Source organism: Cherax quadricarinatus, chromosome 43 (assembly GCF_038502225.1).
Source record: "Cherax quadricarinatus isolate ZL_2023a chromosome 43, ASM3850222v1, whole genome shotgun sequence".
Taxonomy (NCBI): Eukaryota; Metazoa; Arthropoda; class Malacostraca; order Decapoda; family Parastacidae; genus Cherax; species Cherax quadricarinatus.
In genome coordinates, this window is record NC_091334.1 from 7787168 (window position 1) to 7811960 (window position 24793).

Here is a 24793-nt window from a genome sequence, read left to right on the forward strand (position 1 = left end):
GTTGACACTTAAAAGTTCCTCAAAATATTCTCACCATCTACCCAAAACCTCCATCTCCCCATCTACTAACTCCCCTACTCTGTTTTTAACTGACGAATCCATTCGTTCTCTAGGCTTTCTTAGGTTGTTTAACTCACTCCAAAAAATTTTCTTATTTTCATTAAAATTTCTTGACATTGCCTCTCCCACTCTATCATCTGCTCTCCTTTTGCACTCTCTCACCACTCTCTTTACCTTTCTTTTACTCTCCATATACTCTACTCTTCTTATAACACTTCTGCTTTGTAAAAACCTCTCATAAGCTAACTTTTTCTCTTTTATCACACCCTTTACTTCATCATTCCACCAATCACTCCTCTTTCCTCCTGCACCCACCCTCCTATAACCACAAACTTCTGCCCCACATTCTAATACTGCATTTTTAAAACTATTTCTGTCTTAAGCACAGAATAATTCATCAGTGAAGGCACCACATTCCCTCCTTCCCTAGTAATATGTCATATGGTAGTATTTCAACCTTAAAAAAGTAACTTCATTTAGAGTAGCATATATTACATTTGAATACTTGAGTTGTTGCAAAGTGATTGTATTAAATGGTAAATTATTGAATGGCATTATTGATAAATTAAGAGAGCCTATGGTTTACAGAAAAATGAACATAGAAAGTAAATGATTTGAGTGCTTATTCAGTGCTGTTTTTACTTTTTTTCCATTTCCAATTCTTGGCACTTGCCTACATTAAACATCATCATACATAAATCTTTTCCCAAGTTTGTTCAGTTCATCCAAGTCGTGTAAGGATTTAATAATTTTCACCTCATATTTTCCATGAGATCTTTGCATTATTACTAATTTTAAAAAGAAAAACTTTTGTTTCTCTTTTTAGGTTGCCCTGCCTCAGTGGGATATGGCTGGTGTTGAAGAAAAAATCTTTGTATCATCCCAAACATATTTATAGTTTTTATTCATTGTGGCAAGTTATTTTCATATCAGTTAAAATATTTTTGGTGCAAGTATTGATCCTTGTGGCACTCCACTGATGACCTCTTCCTTGTGACATTCTACATGATATCCTGCATTCTCCTTCTTATTGTGACTCCCTTCACCCTCTCAATATTAAACTTGCAGTTCATGAAACTAATATACTTGAAAGCAGTCCATTAATATTGTGGGTATTTATTCATATTTCCTTTTGATCATGGCCTCTTCAGTACACTGAAGATCTGGGCATACACTTTTCAACAGACTTTAAGAGGACAGGGACATACTTTTCTTGCTGACATTAACAAGGCTTTATTTTTTTTCTATCATATTAGGAATTATAGTTGCCATCTCAAAATTGCCTTTTCCTCTTCAAGTTTTCATAAATGCTGTCTTGTTGAAACTTCCCTGATACATAACTTGCCAGGTGTGAGTCTTCTATGGATGGTTGTACTATATCAGTCGCTCTAATTTTTAGAGCACAATGAACTTGACCTTAACTGACCTTTGACATCCCATCTCTCAGTGCTTTGATTGTCTGTCTTCTACAATGTTGCTAATGTACTTACTCCTGAATTTGATAGTGATCAAAAATGGACTGAAATATTGTTAGGCTTTCATTTCCAACTTGTGGGCTTACTGTGATGGGTTTCAACCATAGTTTTTCTTTTTTCTTTAATTTTTCAGTTAAGCAAATATGCTCATATGCTTTTTATTGCAGCATTTATGAATTAAAGGTCATATAATTCTTTATTCTTATTTTTATTCAATTTAGATGAGGATGTAGTAAAGATGATAGGTGAATAGACAGAAATATAGACTTTAGCATTTTCACTGACACACAATTTTTGGTTTTCCAACAGGTTGATGCTGGCATAACTTTTGCTAATCGAAAGTCTGAATATAAGTACATGTTTGATATCAAGACACCCAAAAGAGTTTATTACCTATGTGCAGAAACAGAACAGGAGATGAACCGATGGGTAGACTGTGTATGCCATGTATGCGGTCTAAAGATTTATACTCAAGAAGACGAGTACCCATTGCCCTTTGATCACATGCCAACAACTCCCTCAGCCACACCCCCGGCTCTTCATAGTTTGTCTCTAGAACAGCCCCTAGATTCCCCTCCCCAGTCACCATCGTCTCCTGGTTCATCTATATCTGGGCCATATATTCCCATTAGTACATGTTTCACTGGAAAAAGAACACCCAACACAAATTCTAGTTTTCCATTTAGTGATGATATTCCACCATTAGGGGCTTTAGAAAATCATCGTTCTAGCATACCCAATGAAATGGCTCCTCCAGCACCTATAATGTGCCATGATAGTCAGCCACCATTAACACAGGCACCCCCTGCTCCTACAATAAACACAGGAGCCATACCACGTGAATCATACGATAGTCACCGGCAGTTGCGCCCCTCTGGAACGACATCCGAAGATACTTTAAGTATAAAATCACCACTGGGAACAGATGGAGGCAGTGTTTTCAGTGATGATGACTGGGGTAGTACTCCACTTAAGGTTGAAGCAAAATTCTTCAGTGAAGGAGCAAGACCTATAGGTGGATTACAGAACACTAGGGACACCTTTTGTAAAGATGGACAGTGGGATGGCTCGGGAACTAAAGGGGGATTATCACCTGGGGTTGGTAGTGTTTCTACTTTGCCGAATGATATGCGAGGTCTCAGTATCTCAGATGATAATCTTCATCAAGTACAGCCTGCTCCACCTAGACCTCCCAAGCCACCTCATCTGGCAGAAATCCCCCAGCAGATATATCAGAACTTAGATACAATCACAAGAACTTCATTAGTGAGAAAAAACAGTTCAAACGAGAAAGTTAGAAATGGTTTAGGGGGAACATTTTCAGTTCATGAGACCAACACTGGAGTATCAGACCCTGAGCCTTCACCTGCATCTGGTAGTAGTTCCATGCCTCCCTCAACCCCTCGTGAAATAAATGAAGTGCATGTTCTGATTCGATCGCAACAATATTCAGAATCCATGAGTCCCCAGGCAGCTGAAAGGACCATGCAAAGACATTGCTGCAACAACTTTGTTCCAACTCCCTTGCAGGGCCAGATATTTTCTTACGATGTGCGCTTGCACGATTTACATGACAAGCCAGGAGAACTTGATCCACGAATATCACCTGCAGGCGTGTATTCAAATATACCACAAACAAATAAGAGCCCAATCTATCCTCCTGCAGTTGATCGGGGACTCAAACCAAAAAAGACTTCTGATGGGGGCAATCTAAGCTCTTCAGAGCTCTCTCCTCCACCATCTGGTGGTTCACAAGAAGTACTTGGTGCTGTTGGAGGTTCACCAGCCCCACCATCATCAGCCCCACCTATAGTTGACAGAAATCTTAAACCTACAAAGAATCTTTCTGAGCCGGTTCCAAAAAATATGTTTGTTTTAGATCCAGCACCAACTCGTCTTAAAAAGCATGAACAACGCAAACAACGAGCTGCACCTTCTCCAACACCACCTACGCTGCGCAATGGCGGTGATGGCAATGATAGTGGTGAGGAAGCGGATCATTCATCCAACTCGGGTAGTAGACGGAACTCTACAAATGCAGATGAACAGGTTAGTGGTGAAAAACCATAGGCATTTGCAGCCCAGAAATTTAACACTCGTGGAATTCTTTTTAATTAAATTGATCTTACTATCCCTGTTGTGTAATGCTTTCTGCATGCACAACTAAATGTCGCCCATCTCTGTACAAACATTGTAGTATCATTTTTTTATTAACACACTGGCCGATTCCCACCAAGGCAGGGTGGCCCGAAAAAGAAAAACTTTCACCATCATTCACTCCATCACTGTCTTGCCAGAAGGGTGCTTTACACTACAGTTTTTAAACTGCAACATTAACACCCCTCCTTCAGAGTGCAGACACTGTACTTCCCATCTCCAGGACTCAAGTCCGGCCTGCCGGTTTCCCTGAATCCCTTCATAAATGTTACTTTGCTCACACTCCAACAGCACGTCAAGTATTAAAAACCATTTGTCTCCATTAAATAAAATTATTGTTGTTGATATTAGTAGTAGGTTTCCTTGCTTGTGAGATACCTATAATGGTTCTTCACTTATCTTTATTTTGCTGCACTGTTTCCATGTTAATATTGAAATTTCAACTTGTGTGTGTGGCATTCTAAGATAAGGGTTGGTAGCTGTTTCTAGTACAGTATGTTTTTGTTGAAGAGGGAGTGTTTCCTTTGCAGTGTGAATCATTAATAGGTAAACCTGAACCAAACTTTCTACACACATTCCCAAATAAATCAGTTTGAGAGTCTCGCTTTTACAATCATGACTTGGAAAATGAGTTTCTAGAGCTACGTTATGATTTGTTCACATTCAGGTTGATAGTTTTTGGACACTGTTGAAAAGTAATTTGTTCTGGCCAGCATAGATCATCTATTTTTTTTTACTAACCGTAAACTGCAATGGAAAGAATGCTCACCTAAAAAAGGTATGAACAAATTAATCACAAAATCATAAAAAAAACTGGCTTGGAGTTTTAGGACTCATTCATTATGGGTTGAAACACTACCCATTCCGTGGTTTATGAACTAGTGGTTTATTCTGGGATTTAGTTGTAATATGCCACTAAGAAATCTCAGGAGGTTCAAAACACATTCAACAGGGATAGCTTACTCTGACAATAAATACTATATATATTTGTTCTGTGTGATACATTTATATTTTCAAGAATAATCTCTACAGTGGTGAAGTCTTGCACAATCTTTCACAGAATCCACAAAATAATGCAATACAAATAAATAATGTATGGTTGAACTTCTGAATTCATTTGCTTGTAATCCACAATTTGATTGTCTTTTTACTGCAGGCTACTTAGTGAATAGCTTGATTAATGATTTTACACATGTTTTTTCTTGGTGCTTATTACCATTGCTTGGCATTGGCCCCTGAAATTAAAAAATAACATAGAATTATTCTATCTCATGAATGTTAATGTTAAGCAATGCAGATCAGTATTTAAAAGTTTTATTATGGGCAGAAAACATTTAAACAATTCTGACATACAAAATTTTCTTTTATTCGCGTTTTCAAGATTCGCGCCACCTCCAAGAGCCTAACCCTTGTGAATTACCGGGTTCAGTGTTACATGTTTAGTTTTTATTTAATAAATTAGTAATGGACACTCCCGTGAAGAGTGTTAGGCCATTCAAATCTTGACAAGTCTGAAAATTTTGAAAACTTGGCAATCATTTTATTTATTTGTCCAGATATTTGGCTTACCTCTGAGTTGTCTCAACATTTGTAATATATTCAGAATTAAAATATATTCATGCATCATTTTCTGTTACGTGCTGTGGAAACTAAGATTTACATGCTGTATCTTTTTTCTTGCATTTCTTTCTTATTTTTTATTTTATTATTATCACACTGGCCGATTCCCACCAAGGCAGGGTGGCCCGAAAAAAGAAAAACTTTCACCATCATTCACTCCATCACTGTCTTGCCAGAAGGGTGCTTTACACTACAGTTTTTAAACTGCAACATTAACACCCCTCCTTCAGAGTGCAGGCACTGTACTTCCCATCTCCAGGACTCAAGTCCGGCCTGCCGGTTTCCCTGAATCCCTTCATAAATGTTACTTTGCTCACACTCCAACAGCACGTCAAGTATTAAAAACTATTTGTCTCCATTCACTCCTATCAAACACACTCAAGCATGCCTGCTGGAAGTCCAAGCCCCTAGCACACAAAACCTCCTTTACCCCCTCCCTCCAACCTTTCCTAGGCCGACCCCTACCCCGCCTTCCTTCCACTACAGACTGATACACTCTTGAAGTCATTCTGTTTCACTCCATTCTCTCTACATGTCCAAACCACCTCAACAACCCTTCCTCAGCCCTCTGGACAACAGTTTTGGTAATCCCGCACCTCCTCCTAACTTCCAAACTACGAATTCTCTGCATTATATTCGCACCACACATTGCCCTCAGACATGACATCTCCACTGCCTCCAGTCTTCTCCTCGCTGCAACATTCAGCACCCATGCTTCACGCCCATATAAGAGCGTTGGTAAAACTGTACTCTCATACATTCCCCTCTTTGCCTCCAAGGACAAAGTTCTTTGTCTCCACAGACTCCTAAGTGCACCGCTCACCCTTTTCCCCTCATGAGTTCTATGATTCACCTCATCTTTCATAGACCCATCCACTGACACGTCCACTCCCAAATATCTGAATACATTCACCTCCTCCATACTCTCTCCCTCCAATCTGATATCCAATCTTTCATCACCTAATCTTTTTGTTATCCTCATAACCTTACTCTTTCCTGTATTCACTTTTAATTTTCTTCTTTTGCACACCCTACCAAATTCATCCACCAATCTCTGCAACTTCTCTTCAGAATCTCCCAAGAGCACAGTGTCATCAGCAAAGAGCAACTGTGACAACTCCCACTTTATGTGTGATTCTTTATCTTTTAACTCCACGCCTCTTGCCAAGACCCTCGCATTTACTTCTCTTACAACCCCATCTATAAATATATTAAACAACCACGGTGACATCACACATCCTTGTCTAAGGCCTACTTTTACTGGGAAATAATCTCCCTCTTTCCTACATACTCTAACTTGAGCCTCACGATCCTCATAAAAACTCTTCACTGCTTTCAGTAACCTACCTCCTACACCATACACCTGCAACATCTGCCACATTGCCCCCCTATCCACCCTGTCATACGCCTTTTCCAAATCCATAAATGCCACAAAGACCTCTTTAGCCTTATCTAAATACTGTTCACTTATATGTTTCACTGTAAACACTTGGTCCACACACCCCCTACCTTTCCTAAAGCCTCCTTGTTCATCTGCTATCCTATTCTCTGTCTTACTGTTAATTCTTTCAATAATAACTCTACCATACACTTCACCAGGTATACTCAACAGACTTTTTTTTTTTTTTTTTTTTTTTTCAAACAAGTCGGCCGTCTCCCACCGAGGCAGGGTGACCCAAAAAAGAAAGAAAATCCCCAAAAAGAAAATACTTTCATCATCATTCAACACTTTCACCACACTCGCACATTATCACTGTTTTTGCAGAGGTGCTCAGAATACAACAGTTTAGAAGCATACACATATAAAGATACACAACATATCCCTCCAAACTGCCAATATCCCAAACCCCTCCTTTAAAGTGCAGGCATTGTACTTCCCATTTCCAGGACTCAAGTCCGACTATATGAAAATAACCGGTTTCCCTGAATCCCTTCACTAAATATTACCCTGCTCACACTCCAACAGATCGTCAGGTCCCAAGTACCATTCGTCTCCATTCACTCCTATCTAACACGCTCACGCACGCTTGCTGGAAGTCCAAGCCCCTTGCCCCCAAAACCTCCTTTACCCCCTCTCTCCAACCCTTTCGAGGACGACCCCTACCCCGCCTTCCTTCCCCTATAGATTTATATGCTTTCCATGTCATTCTACTTTGATCCATTCTCTCTAAATGACCAAACCACCTCAACAACCCCTCTTCTGCCCTCTGACTAATACTTTTATTAACTCCACACCTTCTCCTAATTTCCACACTCCGAATTTTCTGCATAATATTTACACCACACATTGCCCTTAAACAGGACATCTCCACTGCCTCCAACCGTCTCCTCGCTGCTGCATTTACCACCCAAGCTTCACACCCATATAAGAGTGTTGGTACTACTATACTTTCATACATTCCCTTCTTTGCCTCCATAGATAACGTTTATTGACTCCACATATACCTCAACGCACCACTCACCTTTTTTCCCTCATCAATTCTATGATTAACCTCATCCTTCATAAATCCATCCGCCGACACGTCAACTCCCAAGTATCTGAAAACATTCACTTCTTCCATACTCCTCCTCCCCAATTTGATATCCAATTTTTCTTTATCTAAATCATTTGACACCCTCATCACCTTACTCTTTTCTATGTTCACTTTCAACTTTCTACCTTTACACACATTCCCAAACTCATCCACTAACCTTTGCAATTTTTCTTTAGAATCTCCCATAAGCACAGTATCATCAGCAAAAAGTAACTGTGTCAATTCCCATTTTGAATTTGATTCCCCAAAATTTAATCCCACCCCTCTCCCGAACACCCTAGCATTTACATCCTTTACAACCCCATCTATAAATATATTAAACAACCATGGTGACATTACACATCCCTGTCTAAGACCTACTTTTACCGGGAAGTAGTCTCCCTCTCTTCTACACACCCTAACCTGAGCCTCACTATCCTCATAAAAACTCTTTACAGCATTTAATAACTTACCACCTATTCCATATATTTGCAACATCTGCCACATTGCTCCTCTATCCACTCTATCATATGCCTTTTCTAAATCCATAAATGCAATAAAAACTTCCCTACCTTTATCTAAATACTGTTCACATATATGCTTCAATGTAAACACTTGATCTACACATCCCCTACCCACTCTGAAACCTCCTTGCTCATCCGCAATCCTACATTCTGTCTTACCTCTAATTCTTTCAATTATAACCCTACCATACACTTTTCCTGGTATACTCAGTAAGCTTATTCCTCTATAATTTTTGCAGTCTCTTTTGTCCCCTTTCCCTTTATATAAAGGGACTAAACATGCTCTCCGCCAATCCCTAGGTACCTTCCCCTCTTTCATACATTTATTAAACAAAAGTACCAACCACTCCAACACTATATCCCCCCCTGCTTTTAACATTTCTGTCATGATCCCATCAGTTCCAGCTGCTTTACCCCCTTTCATTTTATGTAATGCCTCACGTACCTCCCCCACACTTACATTCTGCTCTTCTTCACTCCTAAAAGATGGTATACCTCCCTGACCAGTGCATGAAATTACTGCCTCTGTTTCTTCCTTAACATTTAAAAGTTCCTCAAAATATTCTCGCCATCTACCCAATACCTCCATCTCCCCATCTACTAACTCCCCTACTCTGTTTTTAACAGACTTATCCCCCTATAATTTTTGCACTCTCTTTTGTCCCCTTTGCCTTTATATAAAGGAACTATGCATGCTCTCTGCCAATCCCTAGGTACCTTACCCTCTTCCATACATTTATTAAATAATAGCACCAACCACTCCAAAACTATATCCCCACCAGCTTTTAACATTTCTATCTTCATCCCATCAATCCCAGCTGCCTTACCCCCTTTCATTTTACCTACTGCCTCATGAACTTCCCCCACACTCACAACTGGCTCTTCCTCCCTCCTACAAGATGTTATTCCTCCTTGCCCTATACACGAAATCACAGCTTCCCTATCTTCATCAACATTTAACAATTCCTCAAAATATTCCTTCCATCTTCCCAATACCTCTAACTCTCCATTTAATAACTCTCCTCTCCTATTTTTAACTGACAAATCCATTTGTTCTCTAGGCTTCCTTAACTTGTTAATCTCACTCCAAAACTTTTTCTTATTTTCAACAAAATTTGTTGATAACATCTCACCCACTCTCTCATTTGCTCTCTTTTTACATTGCTTCACCACTCTCATAACCTCTCTCATTTTCTCCATATACTCTTCCCTCCTTGCATCACTTCTACTTTGTAAAAACTTCTCATATGCTAACTTTTTCTCCCTTACTACTCTCTTTACATCATCATTGCACCAATCGCTCCTCTTCCCTCCCGCACCCACTTTCCTGTAACCACAAACTTCTGCTGAACACTTTAACACTATATTTTTAAACCTACCCCATACCTCTTTGACCCCATTGCCTATGCTCTCATTAGCCCATCTATCCTCCAATAGTTGTTTATATCGTACCCTAACTGCCTTCTCTTTTAGTTTATAAACCTTCACCTCTCTCTTATCTGATGCTTCTATTCTCCTTGTATGCCATCTACCTTTTACTCTCAGTGTAGCTACAACTAAAAAGTGATCTGATATATCTGTGGCCCCTCTATAAACATGTACATCCTGAAGTCTACTCAACAGTCTTTTATCTACCAGTACTTAATCCAACAAACTACTGTCATTTCGCCCTACATTATATCTTGTATACTTATTTATCCTCTTTTTCTTAAAATATGTATTACCTGTAACTAAACCCCTTTCTATACAAAGTTCAATCAAAGGGCTCCCATTATCATTTACACCTGGCACCCCAAACTTACCTACCACATCCTCTCTAAAAGTTTCTCCTGCTTTAGCATTCAGGTCCCCTACCACAATTACTCTCTCACTTGGTTCAAAGGTTCCTTTACATTCACTTAACATCTCCCAAAATCTCTCTCTCTCCTCTACATTCCTCTCGTCTCCAGGTGCATACACGCTTATTATGACCCACTTTTCGCATCCAGCCTTTACTTTAATCCACATAATCCTTGAATTTACACATTCATATTCTCTTTTCTCCTTCCATAACTGATCCTTCAACATTATTGCTACCCCTTCCTTAGCTCTAACTCACTCAGATACTCCAGATTTAATCCCATTTATTTCCCCCCACCGAAACTCCCCTACCCCCTTCAGCTTTGTTTCACTTAGGGCCAGGACATCCAACTTCTTTTCATTCACAACATCAGCAATCATCTGTTTCTTGTCATCCGCACTACATCCACGCACATTCAAGCATCCCAGTTTTATAAAGTTTTTCTTCTCTTTTTTAGTAAATGTTTACAGGAGAAGGGGTTACTAGCCTATTGCTCCCGGCATTTTAGTCACCTCATACGACACGCATGGCTTACGGAGGAAAGATTCTTTTCCACTTCCCCATGGACAATAGAAGAAATAAAGAAGAACAAGAGCTATTTAGAAAAAGGAGAAAAAACCTAGATGTATGTATATATATATATGCATGTGTGTGTCTGTGAAGTGTGACCAAAGTGTAAGTAGGAGTAGCAAGATATCCCTGTTATCTAGCGTGTTTATGAGACAAAAAGATGCCAGCAATCCTACCATCATATAAAACAGTTACAGGTTTCTGTTTCACAGTCATCTGGCAGGACGGTAGTACTTCCCTGGGTGGTTGCTGTCTACAAACCTACTACCTTATATATATATATATATATATATATATATATACAGTGGACCCCCGGTTAACGAACTTTTTTCATTCCAGTAGTATGTTCAGGTGCCAGTACTGACCGAATTTTTTCCCATAAGGAATATTGTGAAGTAGATTAGTCAATTTCAGACCCCCAAACATACACATACAAACGCACTTACATAAATACACTTACATAATTGGTCGCATTTGGAGGTGATCGTTATGCGGGGGTCCACTGTATATATATATATATATATAATTATATATATATATATATATATATATATATATATATATATATATATATATATATATATATATATACAATATATATATATATATATATATATATATATATATATATATATATATATATATATATATATATATATATATATATATATATATATATATATATATATATATATATATACAGTGGACCCCCGCATAACGATGGCATCACATAGCGATTATTTCGCATACCGCTTACTTTAATCGCAAAATTTTTGCCGCGCATACCGATTAAAAACCCGCTCACCGATTTTCGTCCGAGACGCGTCCAATGTGCGCCCTCAGCCAGCCTCACATGTGCCGCCCGTGCCATTGTTTACCAGCCAGCCTCCGCGGTAACATCCAAGCATACACTCGGAATATTTCGTATTATTACAGTGTTTTCGGTGCTGTTTCTGGAAAATAAGTGACCATGGGCCCCAAGAAAGCTTCTAGTGCCAACCGTACACCAATAAGGGTAAGAATTCCCATTGAAATGAAGAAAGAGATCATTGATAAGTATGAAAGTGGAGTGCGTATCGCCGACCTAGTCAAGTTGTACAAGAAACCCCAATCAACCATCGCTACTATTGTGGGCACCAAAAAGACAATCAAGGAAGCTGTTCTTGCCAAAGGTTTAACTGTGTTTTCGAAACAAAGATCGCAAGTGATGGAAGATGTTGAGAGACTCTTATTGGTGTGGATAAATGAAAAACAGCTAGCAGGAGATAGCGTCTCTCAAGCGATCATATGTGAAAAGGCTAGGAAGTTGCATGAGGATTTAATTAAAAAAATGCCTGCAACTAGTGATGATGTGAGTGAATTTAAGGCCAGCAAAGGTTGGTTTGAGAGATTTAACCCTTTCAGGGTCCGTCCCGTAGATCTACGGCTTTACGGTGAGTGTCCAAACCGTAGATCTACGCCATGAGCTCAGCTCACTCTGATAAACTGTGAGTGGTACATTTGGGCCTAGATATGAGAGAATGCATCTATGTGGTATGTGTGCACCACATAAAACAGATCCTGCAGCACACTGTGTACAATGAGAGAAAAAAACTGTAATCATGATTTTTCGATTAAAACAGCAACTTTGCAGTGTTTTTTCGTATGTTTTTTATAGTTGTATTTGCGATTTCTTGGTCTCATTTGATAGAATGGAAGACATATTACAGAAATAGAGATGATTTTGATTGGTTTTAGCACTGGAAATGGCTTGAAACTGAGCTCAAAGTAGCGGAAATGTTAAATTTTTGCCGATATTCAAGAGTAAACAAACGACCTCACACATCTAATACACGTCAGCTGGTGGGTCTAATATACATTCACAAATATGGTGATGATATTTATACAATTATTACAGTATTGCATAACAGTAAATCTTCTATTTTTTGGTGTGAATAAAAATTCATTATGTGAATAAAAAATCAAAATGGAATTTATTTGTAAAGCCTCAAAACATAACTAACGAACAGAGGAAATGTTAGTTTAGTGCCAGGAATGCCTACATTGTTTATTCTTGACCCTATTTTGAAATTGAAATATTTTGAACTTTGTGTTAAATTGGCCAAATTGACAATTTCCGATCACTTTATTTTGTAGTTGAAACAGTTGACTTGGCGATTTCTTGTGCTCAATCGATAGAATAGAAGTAATACTAGTGAAATAGCTAAGAATTTGGTTGATTGGAATAATGTAATTGGCCTAAAATGGGAGTCAAAGTCGGCAAAATCGCCGATTCGTAAATATCGCTGACACATCAAAATTCGCGAGAGCATAATTTCGTCAATTTTCCACCAAATTTCGTACTTTTTGTTTTATTACCTTCACAAAAAGATTCTCTACGATTTCATAAGAAAAAATAACAAATTTTTTTTTTGAAAATTCTTGGACACTGGTGCGTGACTCCAGATTTGGGCCTTGGACCCTGAAAGGGTTAAGAAGCGTAGTGGCATCCATAGTGTGATAAGGCATGGTGAGGCTGCCAGTTCGGACCACAAAGCGGCTGAAAAATATGTGCAGGAATTCAAGGAGTACATAGAAACTGAAGGACTGAAACCTGAATAAGTGTTTAATTGTGATGAAACAGGCCTGTTCTGGAAGAAAATGCCAAGCAGGACCTACATTACTCAGGAGGAAAAGGCACTCCCAGGACATAAGCCTATGAAAGACAGGCTTACTCTTCTCATGTGTGCCAATGCTACTGGTGATTGCAAAGTGAAGCCTTTATTAGTGTATCACTCTGAAACTCCCAGAGCGTTCAGGCAAAAGAATGTCCTCAAGGATAATTTGTGTGTGCTGTGGAGGGCAAACAGTAAGGCATGGGTCACTAGGGAATTTTTCTATAACTGGTTACACCATGCATTTGCCCCCAATGTGAAAGATTACCTAACTGAAAAGAAATTAGAACTTAAGTGCCTCCTGGTGTTAGACAATGCCCCTGGTCATCCTACAGACGTGGCAGAGCGACTTTATGGGGACATGAGCTTCATTAAGGTGAAGTTTTTGCCTCCTAATACCACTCCTCTCCTGCAGCCCATGGACCAGCAGGTTATTTCCAACTTCAAGAAACTGTACACAAAAGCTCTGTTTGAAAGGTGCTTTGTAATGACCTCAGAAACTCAGCTGACTCTAAGAGAGTTTTGGAGAGATCACTTTAATATCCTCAATTGTGTAAACCTTATAGGTAAGGCTTGGGAGGAAGTGACTAAGAGGACCTTGAACTCTGCTTGGAAGAAACTGTGGCCAGAATGTGTAGACAAAAGGGATTTTGAAGGGTTTGAGGCTAACCCTGAGAGGATTATGCCAGTTGAGGAATCCATTGTGGCATTGGGAAAGTCCTTGGGGTTGGAGGTTAGTGGGGAGGATGTGGAAGAGTTGGTGGAGGAGGACAATGAAGAACTAACCACTGATGAGCTGATAGATCAACTTCAAGAGCAAGAGGCCAGACCTGGGGAAACTGGTTCAGAGGAGGGGAGAGAGAAATTGAAGAAGTTGCCTACTACAAAGATAAAGGAAATCTGTGCAAAGTGGCTTGAAGTGCAAACCTTCATGGATGAAAATCACCCTCACACAGCTATTGCAAGCCGTGTTGGCAACCTGTACACTGACAATGTTGTGAAACACTTTAGGGAAGTGATAAAGGAACGAGAGGTACAGGCCACTATGGACAGATATCTTGTGCGAAAGAAGTCCAGTGACTCTGAAGCTGGCCCTAGTGGCATTAAAAGAAGAAGGGAAGTAACCCCAGAAAAGGACTTGCTACCTCAAGTCCTAATGGAAGGGGATTCCCCTTCTAAACAGTAAGAAGATAATGCTCTCCCCTCCTCCCATCCCATCAATCATCACCAGATCTTCAATAAAAGTAAGTGTCATGTAAGTGTGCATGCCTTTTTCAGTTTGTGTGTATTAAAATTAACATTTCATGTGGTAAAATTTTTTTTTTTTCATACTTTTGGGTGTCTTGCACGGATTAATTTTATTTCCATTATTTCTTATGGGGAAAATTCATTCACATAACGATTATTTCGCATAACAATTACCCCTCTTGCACGGATTAAAATCGTTAACCGGGGGTCCACTGTATACATATACATATATAAAAGGGGGTAAAGCAGCTGGAACTGATGGGATCATGACAGAAATGTTAAAAGCAGGGGGGGATATAGTGTTGGAGCGGTTGGTACTTTTGTTTAATAAATGTATGAAAGAGGGGAAGGTACCTAGGGATTGGCGGAGAGCATGTAGTATAGTCCCTTTATATAAAGGGGTGTTAATGTTGCAGTTTAAAAGCTGTAGTGTAAAGCACCCTTCTGGCAAGACAGTGATGGAGTGAATGATGGTGAAAGTTTTTCTTTTTCGGGCCACCCTGCCTTGGTGGGAATCGGCCAGTGTGATAATAAAAATATATACATGTATATATATATATATATATATATATATATATATATATATATATATATATATATATATATATATATATATATATATATATATATATATATATATACACATACATATATATATATATATATATATATATATATATATATATATATATATATATATATATATATATATATATATATATATATATATATATATACATACATACATACAGTGGACCCCCGCATAACGATTTTAATCCGTGCAAGAGGGGTAATTGTTATGCGAAATAATCGGTATGTGAATGAATTTTCCCCATAAGAAATAATGGAAATAAAATTAATCCGTGCAAGACACCCAAAAGTATGAAAAAAAAAAATTTTTACCACATGAAATGTTAATTTTAATACACACAAACTGAAAAAGGCATGCACACTTACATGACACTTACTTTTATTGAAGATCTGGTGATGATTGATGGGATGGGAGGAGGGGAGAGAGAGTGTTAGTGTTTAGAAGGGGAATCCCCTTCCATTAAGACTTGAGGTGGCAAGTCCTCTTCTGGGGTTACTTCCCTTCTTCTTTTAATGCCACTAGGACCAGCTTCAGAGTCACTGGACTTCTTTCGCACAACATATCTGTCCATAGTGGCCTGTACCTCTCGTTCCTTTATGACTTCCCTAAAGTGTTTCACAACATTGTCAGTGTACAGGTTGCCAACACGGCTTGCAATAGCTGTGTGAGGGTGATTTTCATCCATGAAGGTTTGCACTTCAAGCCACTTTGCACAGATTTCTTTAATCTTTGTAGTAGGCAACTTCTTCAATTTCTCTCTCCCCTCCTCTGAACCAGTTTCCTCAGGTCTGGCCTCTTGCTCTTGAAGTTGATCTATCAGCTCATCAGTGGTTAGTTCTTCATTGTCCTCCTCCACCAACTCTTCCACATCCTCCCCACTAACCTCCAACCCCAAGGACTTTCCCAATGCCACAATGGATTCCTCAAGTGGCATAATCCTCTCAGGGTTAGCCTCAAACCCTTCAAAATCCCTTTTGTCTACACATTCTGGCCACAGTTTCTTCCAAGCAGAGTTCAAGGTCTTCTTAGTCACTCCCTCCCAAGCCTTACCTATAAGGTTTACACAATTGAGGATATTAAAGTGCTCTCTCCAAAACTCTCTTAGAGTCAGTTGAGTTTCTGAGGTCACTACAAAGCACCTTTCAAACAGAGCTTTTGTGTACAGTTTTTTGAAGTTTGCAATAACCTGCTGGTTCATGGGCTGCAGGAGAGGAGTGGTATTAGGAGGCAAAAACTTCACCTTAATGAAGCTCATGTCCCCATAAAGTCGCTCTGCCACGTCTGTAGGATGACCAGGGGCATTGTCTAACACCAGGAGGCACTTAAGTTCTAATTTCTTTTCAGTTAGGTAATCTTTCACATTGGGGGCAAATGCATGGTGTAACCAGTTATAGAAAAATTCCCTAGTGACCCATGCCTTACTGTTTGCCCTCCACAGCACACACAAATTATCCTTGAGGACATTCTTTTGCCTGAACGCTCTGGGAGTTTCAGAGTGATACACTAATAAAGGCTTAACTTTGCAATCACCACTAGCATTGGCACACATCAACAAAGTAAGCCTGTCTTTCATAGGCTTATGTCCTGGGAGTGCCTTTTCCTCCTGAGTAATGTAGGTCCTGCTTGGCATTTTCTTCCAGAACAGGCCTGTTTCATCACAATTAAACACTTGTTCAGGTTTCAGTCCTTCACTGTCTATGTACTCCTTGAATTCCTGCACATATTTTTCAGCCGCTTTGTGGTCCGAACTGGCAGCCTCACCATGCCTTATCACACTATGGATGCCACCATGCTTCTTAAATCTCTCAAACCAACCTTTGCTGGCCTTAAATTCACTCACATCATCACTAGTTGCAGGCATTTTTTTAATTAAATCCTCATGCAACTTCCTAGCCTTTTCACATATGATCGCTTGAGAGACGCTATCTCCTGCTAGCTGTTTTTCATTTATCCACACCAATAAGAGTCTCTCAACATCTTCCATCACTTGCGATCTTTGTTTCGAAAACACAGTTAAACCTTTGGCAAGAACAGCTTCCTTGATTGTCTTTCTGGTGCCCACAATGGTTGATTGGGGTTTCTTGTACAACTTGACTAGGTCGGCGATACGCACTCCACTTTCATACTTATCAATGATCTCTTTCTTCATTTCTATTGGAATTCTCACCCTTATTGGTGTACGGTTGGCACTAGAAGCTTTCTTGGGGCCCATGGTCACTTATTTTCCAGAAACAGCACCGAAAACACTGTAATAATACGAAATATTCCGATTGTATGCTTGGATGTTACCGCGGAGGCTGGCTGGTAAACAATGGCACGGGCGGCACATGTGAGGCTGGCTGAGGGCGCACATTGGACGCGTCTCGGACGAAAATCGGTGAGCGGGTTTTTAATCGGTATGCGCGGTAAAATTTTTGCGATTAAAGCAAGCGGTATGCGGATTAATCGCTATGTGATGCCATCATTATGCGGGGGTCCACTGTATATATATATATACATACATACATACATACATACATACATACATACATACATACATACATACACACACAGTGGTCCCTCAATAATCATCCGGCCTGAAAGTCGTCCATTTCGGAAATACAGTGGACCCCCGGTTAACGAACTTTTTTCATTCCAGTAGTATGTTCAGCTGCCAGTACTGACCGAATTTTTTCCCATAAGGAATATTGTGAAGTAGATTAGTCCATTTCAGACCCCCAAACATACACGTACAAACGCACTTACATAAATACACTTACATAATTGGTCGCATTTGGAGGTGATCGTTAAGCGGGGGTCCACTGTAGTCCTGTTTTTCGTCTAAATATTGGCTTGCAAATGGTCCGTTAACTCGCTAATCGTCCTTCGTCCAGACGGGTACTCATGCTCTGAGCCGCCTGGGCCTGCCTTCCCAGCCAGTGTGCCATTGTTTACCAGTGAGTGACGGTCCCCTCACATGCTCTTACAAAATATTTCATAATATTCCATTGATTTTAGTGCTTGCAAGTGCTAAATAAGCTACCATGGCTCCAAAGAAAGCTTCTAGTGCCAGCCCTTTGGTAAAGAATGTGAGAAACACATAATTTATGAAAAAGTTTGTAGAAAAATACAAAGATTGTTGTGGTAGAGTGGAAGCAATTGTGATAGTGGTTGATGACCATAAGAAAGGAGGATCACTGCAGCAGGCCTGTTGGCCCAAGGTCGGCAGGTCCTTTACAATTCATCCCACTAACGAAACATTTTTCCCAACCCAGTCCTCAATGCTACCCAAGAAATAAGCTCTGATAACTCTATCCATTCATTTGGGACTTGCAAATGAGTGGATAGAGTTATCAGAGCTTATTTCTTGGGTAGCATTGAGGACTGGGTTGGGAAAATGTTTCGTTAGTGGGATGAATTGTAAAGGACCTGCTGAGCATGGGCCAACAGGCCTGCTGCAGTGATCCTCCTTTCTTATGTTCATCAACCACTTTCACAACTGCTTCCACTCCAGGAGGCCTGGTCTCAGACCGGGCCGCGGGGGCGTTGACCCCCGGAACTCTCTCCAGGTAAACTCCAGGTAAACTCTACCACCATCATCTTTGTATTTTTCTACAAACTTTTTCATAAATTATGTGTTTCTCACATTATTTACCAAAAGGGCTGGCACTAGAAGCTTTCTTTGGTGGTAGTGATGGTGGTAGAAGGTAGTAGTGATGGTGGTAACAGTTGTAATAGTGGTAGAAGGTCGTAGTGATGGTGGTAGAGGGTTTCTTCTTTAGTGATTCAGCGATTCTACCAACTCCTCCAGTGTGATGAATGGTTTGAAAAACCGACAAGTTGAAGATTGAGACACTTATGCAACATATGGGAATCTTTATTCAGGAAACGTTTCGCCACACAGTGGCTTCATCAGTCCAATACAAAGTGGAAAGGCATAAGGAGAGGAGGAGTTAGAGGTAATCAGTCCCTCAGCCTGGAGTCGATGTGTTCAGTCCATCAATCTTGTAGAATGTACAGCATAGGGCCGTAGACGTGGCTTATATACTGTAGTGAGGTGAGGCGAAGCCACTGTGTGGCGAAACGTTTCCTGAATAAAGATTCCCATATGTTGCATAAGTGTCTCAATCTTCAACTTGTCGGTTTTTCAAACCATTCATCACAACTGTCAGACACTGCAGCATCATGGGATCTTGTTACAAAGAATTCTTCAACACTTGTTCAACCTTTGGACGAAGACCTACTTCGACTAGTGGATGATACCACTATGACCCCACCTCCTCCTGCTTCGCCTCACCTCACTACAGTATATAAGCCACGTCTATGGTCCTATGCTGTACATTCTACAAGATTGATGGACTGAACACATCGACTCCAGGCTGAGGGACTGATTACCTCTAACTCCTCCTCTCTTTACGCCTTTCCACTTTGTATTGGACTGATGAAGCCACTGTGTGACGAAACGTTTCCTGAATAAAGATTCCCATATGTTGCATAAGTGTCTCAATCTTCAACTCCTCCAATGTTGTTGGAGTTATATAGGGCTACAAAAACCATCACCGCTTCAGCTGCTGCTTCACCATCATTATGGACAGCTTACACTCAGTGGCCCTTATATACCCAACAACAACACAACACAACACCTCTCATGACATACGTAATGACTTATTTTGTTCATTCAAGAGTATATTCCATGTTTCTATGTTATTAATATTGTTTATTGTGTCATATTAGTTGAATTGTGATAGATAAATAAGCCATAGAGTTGATATTAGTGTCATATTCTCCAACAATAAACTTGCCATCCCTCCCTCACACAAACAAATAGCAAATAAGAACATAACAATGGAAGAACACTGCAGGTCTACTGGCCCATACAAGGCAGGTCCTTATCAAAATGACCTCTACCCAAAGCTACCCAAGAATTTACTCCCGTACCCAATGACACAAATCAAACTCGGCTCCTCCAACTCATATATTTGTCCAATCTCTTCTTAAAGCTACCCAAGGTCCTAGCCTTGATCACCCTACTGGTAAGTGTGATGTTAAATAAGAACTTAAGAAAGTAGGAACACTGGAACAGGCCTGCTGGCCCATACTAGGCCAGTCCTTCACAAATCCAACCCACTAACAGAACAAATGCTACCCAAGCAATAAGCTCAGGTGCAAGTCCGACTCAAATCCAACACCTCTCACTCGTGTATTTATCCAACCTAAATTTGAAACTACCCAATGTTTTAGCTTTGATCACCCTACTAGGCAGACCGTTCCACTCATCAACTACCCCTATGGAGGGGGATTCCCCTTCCAAATAACCTCTCTTCCCTCTCTCCTCCTCCCTGCCTTCCATTCATCAATAACAGCCTTCAATAAAGGTAACTGTCATGTTGAATGTTCATTCTTTTGTGCATGTAAATCTATCTGTTAGGTAAAAAAAAATTGTTGTTGATACTTCTGGGTGTCTTGAATGAATTAATTGGATTTACATTATTTCTTATGGGGAAAATTAATTCGAAAATCGTCCATTTCGATAATAGTCCCACTTCCAGGATCGGATTATGGACGATTATTGAGGGACCACTGTATATATATATATATATATATATACACACACACACATATACAGGAGGGCCCCAATTATATGGCTGGTTAGGTTCCAGGCTACCGCCATAAAGCGGAAACCGCCGTAAAGTGGAACACCCTTTTTTCCACTTACAAATGCATACAAACACTAGATAACAAGTTTACACTAACATATACAGTGGACCCCCGCATAACGATGGCATCACATAGCGATTTTTCCGCATACCGATTACTTTTATCGCAAAATTTTTGCCGCGCATACCGATTAAAAACCCGCTTACCGATTTTCGTCCGAGACGCGTCCAATGTGCCCTCAGCCAGCCTCACATGTGCCGGCCGTCCCATTGTTTACCAGCCAGCCTCCGCGGTAACATCCAAGCATACACTCGGAATATTTCGTATTATTACAGTGTTTTCGGTGCTGTTTCTGGAAAATAAGTGACCATGGGCCCCAAGAAAGCTTCTAGTGCCAACCCTGTGGTAAAAAGGGTGAGAATTAGTATGGAAATTAAGAAAGATTTTGAAGGGTTTGGGGCTAACCCTGAGAAGCCTATGCCAGTTGTGGAATCCATTGTGCCTACTTCAAAGATTAAGGAAATGTGTGCACAGTGGGTTGAACTGCAAACCTTTATAGATGAAAATCACCCTGACACAGCTGTTGCAAGCCGTGCTGGTGACTATTTCAATGACAATGTTGTGGCCCATTTTAGACAAATCGTAAAGGAACGGGAGGTACAGAGCTCTATGGACAGATTTGTTGTGCGACAGAGGTCCAGTGACTCTCAAGCTGGTCCTAGTGGCATTAAAAGAAGAAGGGAAGTAACCCCGGAAAAGGACTTGCTACCTCAAGTCGTAATGGAAGGGGATTCCCCTTCTAAACAGTAAGAAGATAATGCTCTCCCCTCCTCCCATCCCATCAATCATCACCAGATCTTCAATAAAAGTAAGTGTCATGTAATTGTGCATGCCTTTTTCAGTTTGTGTGTATTAAAATTAACATTTCATGTGGTAAAAAAAAATTTTTTTCATACTTTTGGGCGTCTTGCACGGATTAATTTTATTTCCATTATTTCTTATGGGGAAAATTCATTCGCATAACGATTATTTCGCATAACAATTATCCCTCTTGCACGGATTAAAATCGTTAACCGGGGGTCCACTGTATTAAGTTAGCAATAGAACCAGACATCAAAAAACAATAAAAAAGTACAATACACACATAGTGCACTCATTACTTACCTTAAAATATTTATAGTCTTAATCTAGGGTGAGACAAGTAGTATTTATTGTAAGAAATCAAGTGTGGTATGTATGGTAGTCAGCCAGGCTACCATACCAGGCCACCCCACCCACACATACAATTCTATGATATTTAAGCATCCCAGAGCGATAAAATGTATATACAGTTCACTCATTACTTACCTTAAAATATAGGGTGAGATGAGTAGTATTTATTGTAAAAAATCAAGTGTGGTATGTATGGTAGTCAGCCGGGCTACCATACCAGGCCAACCCACCTACACATAATATTCTATTACATTTAAGCATCCCAGAGCGATAAAATGTATATACAGTTCACTCATTACTTACCTTAAAATATTTGTAGTCTTAATGTATGGTCAGGAATAAGTAAATGAGATAAAACGAATAAATGAGAGAGAGAAAGAATGAGTGCATGAGAGAGTACAGGCGCAGAGTTATGTAAACAAACCAGGCGAAGGTAAGTTTTGTAAACGAAGTGTACACGTCTGGTTTGTGTACAAGTTACATTGTGTACAGGTTGTCTCTACATTGATACGGTAGAATAAATAAAGAACACTCCCATTCTCATGTAACATCATTTTGAGAAGAAATGATGCTCTGAGTGAAGGCAATGGAAATAAGTCACTCTGACTTTTTTGGGTTATCCTAGGTTCTCTACACATATGTTATGTATGATAATCTATGTAACTGTATTTGTGTATACCTGAATAAACTTACATACGAAAGGAATAATTTTCTACAGTTACCCCCAGTAACACATTTTCTCTGATGTTAGATTAGAGAAAATGTTATTCTTGGCATCACTTGTACAAGTTATCTGGCTACCACATCTCATATTTATGTTTATTTATTCTATTGTAGGGTGTATTTATCATCTTTTTATGTTATGTATCGTTTTTATTATATAATTTTGAAAAAAAATATCATGGATGGATTAATGAAAATGTGTATATTAATGTAATATACAACATTTAATGAGACTCGGTGATTATTATTATTATTATTAGCATTTCTAATATGCATCACTTGTGCAAGTCGTCTGCTACCACATCTCATATTTATGTTTATTTATTCTATTGTGGGGTGTATTTATCATCTTTTTATGTTATGTATCGTGTTTATTATATAATTTTGAAAAAATATCATAGATGGATTAATGAAAATGTGTATTTAACGTAATATACGACATTTAAATGAGACTCGATGATTATTATTATCATTACTAATATGACGTCTGGAGACATAAGACTCTCTTACTGATTTTAATGTGTACCTGCATGCCAGCACAGTATGTAAGTTTATTTAAGTACAGGTATACATAAGTATAATTATCAGAGTATATATAAAATATGAAATAACTTTTAAAAACATTTGAAATTTTGGAGTTTCCAGACAAAATGGAGAGACTTAGTGCTTACTGAGCTCACGAAGAATGTAAACAAACAAGGTGGGGCGCGGTGACCGTATTAGAAAGTCAGGTGGGGGAGCCGTATAGCGAGTTTTGGTCATAATTTGAAATGGCCGTATTAGCAGAACGCCGTAAGTGAAACGCCGTAAAGCGGGGCCCTGTTGTATATATATATACAGTATATATATATATATATATATATATATATATGTATCTTTCTTTCAACACACCAGCCGTATCCCACAGAGGCAGGGTGGCCCAAAAGGAAAAACGAGTTTCTCCTTTTACATTTAGTAATATATACAGGAGAAGGGGTTACTAGCCCCATGCTCCTGGCATTTTAGTTGCCTCTTACAACACGCATGGCTTACGGAGGAAGAATTCTGTTCCACTTCCCCATGGAGGTAAGAGGAAATAAACAAGAACAAGAACTAGAAAGAAAATAGAAGAAAACCCAAAGGGGTGTGTATATACAGTGGACCCCCGCATAACGATTACCTCCGAATGCGACCAATTATGTAAGTGTATTTATGTAAGTGCGTTTGTACGTGTATGTTTGGGGGTCTGAAATGGACTAATCTACTTCACAATATTTCTTATGGGAACAAATTTGGTCAGTACTGGCACCTGAACATACTTCTGGAGTGAAAAAATATCGTTAACCGGGGGTCCACTGTATATGCTTGTACATGTATGTGTAGTGTGACCTAAGTGTAAGTAGAAGTAGCAAGACATACCTGAAATCTTGCATGTTTATGAGACAGAAAAAAGGACACCAGCAATCCTACCATCATGTAAAACAATTACAGGCTTTCGTTTTACACTCACTTGGCAGGACGGTAGTACCTCCCTGGGCAGTTGCTGTCTACCAACCTACTACCTAGAATATATATATATATTTTTTTTTTTTTCAACAAGTTGGCCGTCTCCCACCGAGGCAGGGTGACCCAAAAAAGAAAGAAAATCCCCAAAAAAGAAAATGCTTTCATCATCATTCAACACTTTCACCACACTCACACATAATCACTGTTTTTGCAGAGGCACTCAGAATACAACAGTTTAGAAGCATATACGTATAAAGATACACAACATATCCCTCCAAACTGCCAATATCCCAAACCCCTCCTTTAAAGTGCAGGCATTGTACTTCCCATTTCCAGGACTCAAGTCCTACTATATGAAAATAGCCAGTTTCCCTGAATCCCTTCACTAAATATTACCCTGCTCACACTCCAACAGATCGTCAGGTCCCAAGTACCATTCGTCTCCATTCACTCCTATCTAACATGCTCACGCACGCTTGCTGG

The 24793-nt window shown here is 39.5% G+C and overlaps 1 protein-coding gene across 2 annotated transcripts in view; it reads left to right on the plus strand.

Moving 5' to 3' along the window:
- The window catches only part of dos (daughter of sevenless), a 43163-nt gene that overhangs the window by 16418 nt on the left and 1952 nt on the right, over positions 1–24793 (plus strand). For both annotated transcript variants that reach the window (XM_070093545.1, XM_070093546.1), the window contains exon 3: positions 1845–3584. In XM_070093545.1, the coding sequence (XP_069949646.1) occupies positions 1845–3584 (1740 nt within the window). The remainder of the gene's footprint in view (positions 1–1844; positions 3585–24793) is intronic.